The 8,705-nt window shown below is 50.5% G+C and overlaps 1 protein-coding gene across 1 annotated transcript in view; it reads left to right on the top strand.

Annotated features, from left to right (window-relative positions):
• immp2l (inner mitochondrial membrane peptidase subunit 2) overlaps positions 1-6,813 on the top strand; it is a 97,604-nt gene extending 90,791 nt beyond the window's left edge. Inside the window, exons 5-6 of the mRNA XM_070831442.1 lie at positions 2,126-2,228; positions 6,268-6,813. Coding sequence (XP_070687543.1) covers positions 2,126-2,228; positions 6,268-6,396 — 232 coding nt within the window. The 3' untranslated portion in view covers positions 6,397-6,813. The remainder of the gene's footprint in view (positions 1-2,125; positions 2,229-6,267) is intronic.
• The last annotated feature ends 1,892 nt before the right edge of the window (positions 6,814-8,705 follow it).

Genomic DNA, 8,705 nt, shown 5'->3' with positions numbered 1-8,705 from the left:
TTTGGGTTAAAATAAGAACGTTAGATCTGAGAGCGAAGTGACCGCGGAGACATCTCGTGTCCGGCTGATCTCAGAAGGAGATCAGATATGAGACACTAATTATTCTATTCTGTATATTTGTTATATTTCTACTCTCTAAGTGATCAGATCTGAACACGTCAGGCCTGGGGGGGGCAGTGAGGACGTGTCCCCCACAACACACATGTTAATAATCATGGAACATGCTGAGCCCGGGGGGGGGGGTGCTGCACGAGTATCACAACACGTTCATCCCAGCAGCCCTGGTGTCACCGTGTGGATTACAGGTCACGGCTGGGGAGGCCATGAATAATTAACGGCCCCCCCCTCCAGAGGCGGCGCTGACGACGGCGGCCTGTGTTGTCTTACATGGACATAAATCACTGCTCCGCTTCTTCCTCGCCGTGTTTTACAGTTTCATCTGCACGCTGAACGCCTGTCCACAAATCAGGAGGCTAAGTGGGGGGGGGCACTGTGGCGGTGCAGGATCTGCAATGGCCTAATGGGAACACATAAATAAGGTTTAGTTGTCTGTTAAAGGCCCGTACAGCCCCCCCACCTCCAGCTGGGGAGCCACCACCAACACTGAGGTGGTGTTTCCTCTGAAGGAGCTTCACCCCATCAGTGAAGGTTAGAGATGAAAGGGTCCCTCCCCTGTTTCTCCCCCTGGTCCTCTCTGCCCTCTACACCCTGGAGGTGGTAAGTGTTGGACCTGGGGCTCCTCTCCGTCACACTGCAGTGGACACACTTGTTCAGACGCTGGAACAGAAACGTTCCTCCACTGAATCAGACTGTAGAGTCTTGTAGAGCGGCCAATAGGAACGCTCGCTCTCTCTGAGAGCACCTGTGATTGGACGAAGCCTCCTGTCAACAGGTAGATTTACTAAAGCTTAGTTTTCTCTCAGAGCAGCTGAGCTACAACACGATGAAGGTCATTATGGGATGGCTGTAGCGCCGATGAAGTGAACGGTGGAGGCGCTGCAGCACCAGTGACCCTGGTTCCTCTGTGGAGATAACATCAAGGTCACCGCTCCTCGCCCAAAGGAACTCTGGCACATGAAGAAAATCACTAATTAAGGGAGAAGCGTGCGAGGTGGAGAAAAGGTTCGTCCCTTCTTTAAAAAGCTCTGACTGGTGATACCACGGTGTGCCGGGGGGGTTTTCCTCTGCTTACACTGAGTGTCAGAGTCCTTGGTTCTGTGAGGAGTTCATACTTGTAGCAGAGAATCGGTGTCACATGAGCTGTGACCTTCTTTACTTTCAGCTTGTTTTTGGGGGGATTTCTCAGTAAAAGCAGCAGCTGTGGCTCAATCAATATTTATGTATCCAAGGCCCCCGCGGTCAGCCGCCCCCCCGCACACACTCACATTAACTATCGCAGATGAATTTCCATTTAAAAAGTCTCTGAGGCCATAACTCACAGTGTTCTCCGGCCAAATGGTAAATCAGCGCTGGAACGAGCTCCTTATGGTCCGGGGGGGTGATGAAGGGCGGTGGACCTGCTCCTCATAAACACCACCTGATAGAGGAGGAGCAGCGCCCCCAGAACACCTCCACCCTCAGTAGCCTGAATGTGTCCTCGGATCAGATCAGATCAGATCAGCTGACTGACAGGCCCGTGATTAACAATGGTGAGATAAAAGCCGTCGACGAGGATCTGCTGTCGTCGTGTGAAGAAAAGATCAGACCGTCTTCATCCTCGGCCCGTTTCCCACAGGAGGGTTCAGACAACTGTAGGTGTGACGGCAGCTCTAACTACAGTCACAAATCTTTATCGATCAGTGTCCGTAGTCTGACGGGTCTGCAGGTGGATCATCATGTTTGGCTTCATGTCACAGATGATAGTGTTCAACATCCGGGCCTTAATAGTGAGAGTTAAATCTGTGTTTGAAGTGTTACAGCTGAAGTACTTCCTGTCAGAGCTGCTGTGGCTGTTGACACACAAATAAAAGCTGGTGTGTTCTGAAAGCGAACGCTGAAGAGCTGAAGGGAAACGTCAGTATTTGGTGCCACTGATGGATCTGAGAGGAAATCAGCTGTTGTATCAGGTCAGAGCAGGAAGTGAAGCCTCATTAGAAACCGTCTGGTTTTCCTCTTTTCTCTTCAGGACTCTGAGCTACAAGAACCGATACGTCCGAGTTCCCGATGGTCACTTCTGGATCGAGGGGGATCATCACGGACACAGTCTGGACAGCAACAGCTTCGGACCGGTACGAGCTGAGCCCAATAGAACTGTACACACCTCAAGCTTAAAGGGTCACTCCCCTGTTTCTCCCCCTGGTCCTCTGTGTCCTCATCCTGGTGTGTGAGTGACTGGTAGGTAGTAAAAGTGTTGGAACTGGTCCAGTAGATCACCTCAGCCAGCAGCCACCAAGTTTACCCCTAAAAGTGCTCCACCCTGAAGAAGAACATGTGTGTGTGTGTGTGTGTGGTAGGTCATAGGTCAGGTCTGATCTGTTTGTATGTCCTGTGTGTTTCTGTTGACTGGGTTTGTCCATCCATCCTGTCAGACATCTGCTAACCTCCTCACCGACGCCTCGTCTCCTCCTGCTGTTTGTAGTTTGCTCCCCTCGGGCAGGGCGCTATGAAACTTTCAGCAGAGACGATGCTGATTGCTATGGACGGCACATTCCAGGCCGGACCGAAGGCCCGGCTGTCCGGCTGAAAGGAATCCAGATGAGGAGCTCAGAGGAAATCTCCCCAGATCTCAAACCAGAACACATGAACCAAGAGCTTCTCCGGCTTTACACTTCGGTCCCCAGACGTTTCTGTGCAGCAGCAGCAGCGGCGCCCTGCAGTTCCACCGGATACACCAGGATCTCCAAGGAAAACCACTTAAAGCTGCAGTGGCCAATATTTCATTATCACTGATGAAGTAACTCGTGTTGATCACAACAGGTCACTAACAATATTGAATTGCAGGGTTTGGATTGGAGCCTCCACGTCTTTGTATTTAGTTTTTTTTTAAAAACTGGTCCTGGTCTGGATCAAACAGCCAATCAGGAATCAGGGTTAGCGCGCATGGAACTAGCCAATCACACGCTCTGTGCAAACAGGGCCCTCAGTGGCTAGCCTGCTGTTAGCCTAGCGTAGGTACATTTACAATGTGTGTATGAACATGTGTTGTTGGAGGAATTCATCACAAGCTCTCATCAGTAGCTACTGCAGCTCAGCATCAGTGTTTTAGTGAAGTCAGATTCAGTCATTAGAACCAAAACTATGATGAAGTAATGTTTCCTACTGCAGCTGTAAGTTCTGCACTAGAACAGTTCTGAGGCTCTGGTACTTCGTGCTGCTGCTCCTCAGAGAAACATGTGGAACCGGTTCACTGTTACATGTGATCTGTCGGCCTCCATCCCTCCGAACAGACGTCACTAAATCACATTATCTCTTTATTCCCTCTGAATGGCTGAAGCCGCGGCAGCATCTCGCAGGGCCTCGCCGCCATTATCTTTCTCTTTATGGGAGGAAAACGTCACGTCACACTATGCTCTCACATCTGACAGTTTAATGTCACCACCAAACAGTCGAACCAGCAGCAACATGACTAAAACCATTAAATCAATGGGGCCACAGTGAGGAAGTCTCATCTCAATAAGGTTTTCTTTGTAGATGTGGCCTGTGGAGCTCGCTGCCGCCCACCATCCAGCCTTTTCACTCAGAAACACATCAGCTCCCACAAATGATGCGCTCAGCCTATGGGCCCATCAGAAATAGTGGAAAGCGAACAAAACCCACCCACAGTCTGGATACGGTCCACACACTGTAAACTCGAGTGCTGCTCTTCAACTTCCCTCAACGTCTTTGTCTGTTTTCCAAGTAACTCAAAACTTAGAAAAATATGAAATGGAGGAAAACTCCAATGCAACAGGCAGACAAGTGGAGGTTTGGTGTCAGTCGATGTCGCGCTGAGGGAAGAATGGCCCATTAAAGCGTTTAAAGGTGCAATAAATAAGATTTTACTGAGCCCAAAGCACCAAACGGCCACAATACATCTGCAGGGCGTCGATGGGGGTGTTGATCGATACCAGTGAGTCAGCCAGAGTTCAGCCAGCTGCTGACACCTCAGCGCTTCTCATCTGATCCACACGTGGGCGGAAACACGGGAGGGAAGAACCAAAGAGGAACGCCGAGGAGGGAAACTGGGAGCTGAAGGACGAACCAAACAACTGGACGAGTCACCAGCAGGGGCGGCGGGTCGCAGGCTCAAGACGTCCCTGAACGTCCCGCTGGCTGGTATACAGACATACAGACGTAGGATGGAGCCGTCCAGCTGGACCGCAGAAGTCCCGAGGACGGCGGGAAGGTGGCTCAGAGGTGCAGCAGGTTGTCCATCAAACAGGAGATGATCAATCAATCAATCAATCAATCTTTATTTATATAGCGCCAAATCACAACAGCGTTATCTCAAGACGCTTTACATGAAGAGCAGGTCTAGACCAAACTCTTTAGTTAGAGAGAGACCAAAGATTCAGGAGTTCAACATGAAGGATTCAAGAATCCCCACAGAGCAACAGATATTATATTAGGACACAGTGGAGGAAGAACTCCCCTTTAACAGGAAGAACTCCCCTTTAACAGGAAGAACTCCCCTTTAACAGGAAGAACTCCCCTTTAACAGGAAGAACTCCCCTTTAACAGGAAGAAACCTCGAACAGACCCAGGATCAATGTGGGCGGCTTCTGTAGGGGTCCGCGTTGGGTGGAGGGTAGAGAGAGAGAGAGAGAGAGACACAGAGACAGAGAGACAGAGAGAGAGAGAGAGAGACAACACAACCAGCACCAGTGTACTAGCAGTGACTACAGCACTAACAACAGGAGTGTGACTAACAGATTAGCAGTATGATATTATTGAAAAACATGCCGAGTGTCCGATGATCCTCCTCAGTGATGATGATGATCAGCGATCCTCCTCAGTGTCGGTTCACTGTGGCCAACTCTCTCCGGAGCAGCCGACGGCTCTCTGACAGTGTGACAGTGTCGCTGTTGCAGCCGCCACTTTTTCTCTTCTTTGAAGTGTCTTATTTTACCCACAATGCATTGCACGAAGGGTTATCTGAGTCAGTCGGACATCAGTCACTCAGGGGGAAGTTGTATGAAGTCTGTGTTTTCGTTGTGACCCCACAGTATCTGATGTCCTGCTGGCTCACAGCCCGCTGACCTGCTCGGCTTCATCACTTCGTGTTATTAAACTGGATGCTGACCTGCAGCCGTCGGGGGGGCTGACGGCCTTTTGCTCTCCCGTCGCCCCGACTGCAGCCCCACCCGGGCGGCTGGGACGCTCTGGGGGAAAAATGAAACACCTCCCGGTATCGCAGCGCACACGGCGGCCGTCTAAAGGTCACTGTGAGGATGGAGACGAGCGCGGCGTGGAGGTCTGCAGCCTTTCAGAGATAACGGGCCTCATTAAAGACTTCTGACCAGGCCAGACGTCAGTGGGACGACCAGAGGTTCATCTGGGATGGAGAAACACTCTGACTGTGACTTTAGCTGCTGTCTGTAGCTGCAGCACAACAAAGCAGGAAGTACATCCAAGAAACACATTTAAAGCAGCAGAAGAAGAAACGAGGCCTGTTTGATCCTGTTAGAGACACATTTAAAGCAGCAGAAGAAGAAACGAGGCCTGTTTGATCCTGTTAGAGACACATTTAAAGCAGCAGAAGAAGAAACGAGGCCTGTTTGATCCTGTTAGAGACACATTTAAAGCAGCAGAAGAAGAAACGAGGCCTGTTTGATCCTGTTAGAGACACATTTAAAGCAGCAGAAGAAGAAACACAGCCTGTTTGATCCTGTTAGAAACACATTTAAAGCAGCAGAAGAAGAAACGAGGCCTGTTTGATCCTGTTAGAGACACATTTAAAGCAGCAGAAGAAGAAACGCAGCCTGTTTGATCCTGTTAGAAACACATTTAAAGCAGCAGAAGAAGAAACGAGGCCTGTTTGATCCTGTTAGAAGCTCCAACATCAGTTTAAGGACCAAACCTGAGCAGGAACTCTGGTCAGCAGGAGGAACTCTCCTGGGGGAGGTGAAGCCTCGAGCTGGAACGAGATGCAGACGAATCCGGTGGTGATTTTAGGAAAACATGTTTAGCCGCTAAAACAGATTTTCAGTGTGTCTGAACTCTCTGCAGGACGAGACTTTGACTGTTTGTGGGGAAACATCACGGTTTGCATACATGTCCCACAATGCAACAGCACACTAGGCTCGCCCCGTCTGAACCCGCTCTGAGGTGTCTCTGTTTCTTTCCCAGGTGTCTGTGGGGCTGCTTCACGGTCGGGCCTCTCACATCATCTGGCCCCCGAATCGTTGGCAGCAAATCAAAGCGTCGCTGCCCCCAAACCGCCGGCCGCTGGACACCGAGGAGGAAGAGGAGGGATGAAGACAGGAGCGGGTTGTTCTCTCTCATCCGAACTGACTTTGGCTTCCTGTCCAGTCGTTACCGAGACGACCCGATCATCACGTGTTCCCCTCTCAGGTGTGTCCGCAGCGTCCTGGCCGTCACCACTGTGGTTTCTCTGGTTTCTGTCTGTGTACACTGAGTCTCTTTTGTTTTTGGACAGTCGGTCGAATAAAACGAGATCTGAAGCATTTTTTCTGACATTTTCTAAAGAAAACAATCGATGGACTCACTGAGGAAATAAGTGTCAGATGATTAAAGTGTGTGTTGGATGCAGCCCCCTCCCTCCACTAACAGCAGGTGAACACATCACATTTCTTCCATCGGTCTTTGTGAGACAGTGAGTCCTGGAGGGTTTTGTCCATATTGTGAGATAAATAAACTCTGATTTTACAAATATGAGCGGCACTGGTTCCTTTCACTTCTTACTGTTTGTTCCCAGTTCACGGTGTCCATGTAAAGACACCAGAGCAGGCAGCAGGTCACTACGAGGCACCGACGCTGAGCGATCTGAAGATTCACCTGGACAGCAGAAGAGACTTCAGCAGCACGATAAACACCTCATGAAGCTCTCGCTGTATTTTCACTACACGTTTAGCAGGAAGCAGGACGAGCCTCCTGTCCTCTGGCTTTAGGACGTGAAGGTGTGCGAGAAGCTTTCAGTCAAATATCCCAGTTTCTAGCTTCGCTTCACTGTGATCACCTGGTGCGGGGGTGTTGTTAGCATGTTAGCATGTTCCAGTTTAAATGGATCTAAGATAAAACACACAGAGGATTCTACTGGTGGTACTAAACACTGACAACAAGAGGTGTCCCATTACCCGGGGGGGGCATGGTCTGTCTTTAGTCTCCTCTGATGAACAACATGTCTGATTCCTGGATTTCCTCCATGTTTCTCCAGTCTGAAGTCTTTTCTCACTCATTCTGCTTCACTGACTTCTGGAACCTTCTAGCTGAGGTTGGACACATTTTAGGGACATGAAGAAGAAGAAGGTCCTCCAAGAGGACATCACTAGAAGAAGAAGCAGCAGACAGCGTTTAGAGAGCGGAGGGTTCATATCTGTCTGCTTCGCTGTATGAATTCTCTCCATCGTCACAAACTGTCATGTCCTGCAGCCTGACAGACATCAGCTGCTCACACCTCCCAGTGAGCGGCTGTGAAACAGCGGTGAGGCCTTTTCCAAGTGTTGTCCCAGCAGCGCAGCGTGACCTCCATCTTGACCTCTGGAGTGCACTTGAGGCTAACGCTGCGAATTCAATTATTTCCCAGAGCGCCGGGATAAAAGGACGACTGTCATTATGTGAAAATCTCTTTGCACGGTGTGTTTGTGGCCTGTGAGCGCAGGGCTGTGGGCTCACGCACCCCCATGAATATTCTCCTCTTTATTAAACGCTGCGAGAGGAGGAGCGAGCGTTTAGCCCCCCACATCTCTCAGGTTATCTGAAGTCTTAATTAGACAGAAAGCACAGAGGACAGAACAGCTGACTCCTGCCCGCCGCTCTCGTGGCAGAAGCTCCGTCTTTGAAGAGGGGCGGCGCTGATTTGCATAAATCAAACTGAGGTGGTGAATTCAGCCAAATGGAGCTCTCAGATGTGGCTGTTGATTCTGCAGCACTAACAGCTGTTTGAGGCGTAATGGGACCCTGGAAGGCACAAGTGGGGCTAAATGCAGGTGTACTCGCCCCCCCCCCGAAGAACAGCGCTCACACCTGCACGATCACTCCCTCGGATGTGACGGGCATCTCTGAGTCTGACACTTCAGGTTCCTGGTTTGTGTGTGAGGTCACTGAACCTCAGCCTCCATCAGTGAGCTCCGTGTTTACCGTGTTTACCGTGTTTACCGTATTCACCGAGAGCTGCAAACACTCGTCCGTCTGTCTGTGTGTCTCTAAGCTTCTGTTCTGTTGCCGTGCCAACAAACACTGCCGGCCGCAGCTGCCAGGATACGGGCGTGGCTGCGGTGAGATGTGGCCTCGTTTCGACGCGCAGGATCGGCTCCAGCGGGCAGGAGGCCGCACGCCGAGCCGTGCTTCCCGCTTCGGTTGATGCAAAGAGTCCCGCTGCCACTGTTTTCTTCTAATTCTGTAATTGTAGTGATGACTAATATCGTCACTGTGATTTCCCAGCGCAGGATGTTTCGGCTGCAGTCCGTCTACATTATGAAGCACCACCATGGAAACACACTCATTAGTTTCCTTTTAATATCTTAACACGACATCCGGCTCTGCCTGGAGGGGTCAGAGGGGTTTAGGTTTAACGGGATGAGACGACGGTGAACATCCGTAGACCT

This window comes from Pempheris klunzingeri, chromosome 5 (assembly GCF_042242105.1).
Source record: "Pempheris klunzingeri isolate RE-2024b chromosome 5, fPemKlu1.hap1, whole genome shotgun sequence".
Lineage (NCBI taxonomy): Eukaryota > Metazoa > Chordata > Actinopteri > Acropomatiformes > Pempheridae > Pempheris > Pempheris klunzingeri.
This window is presented reverse-complemented; position numbering and strand designations above follow the sequence as displayed.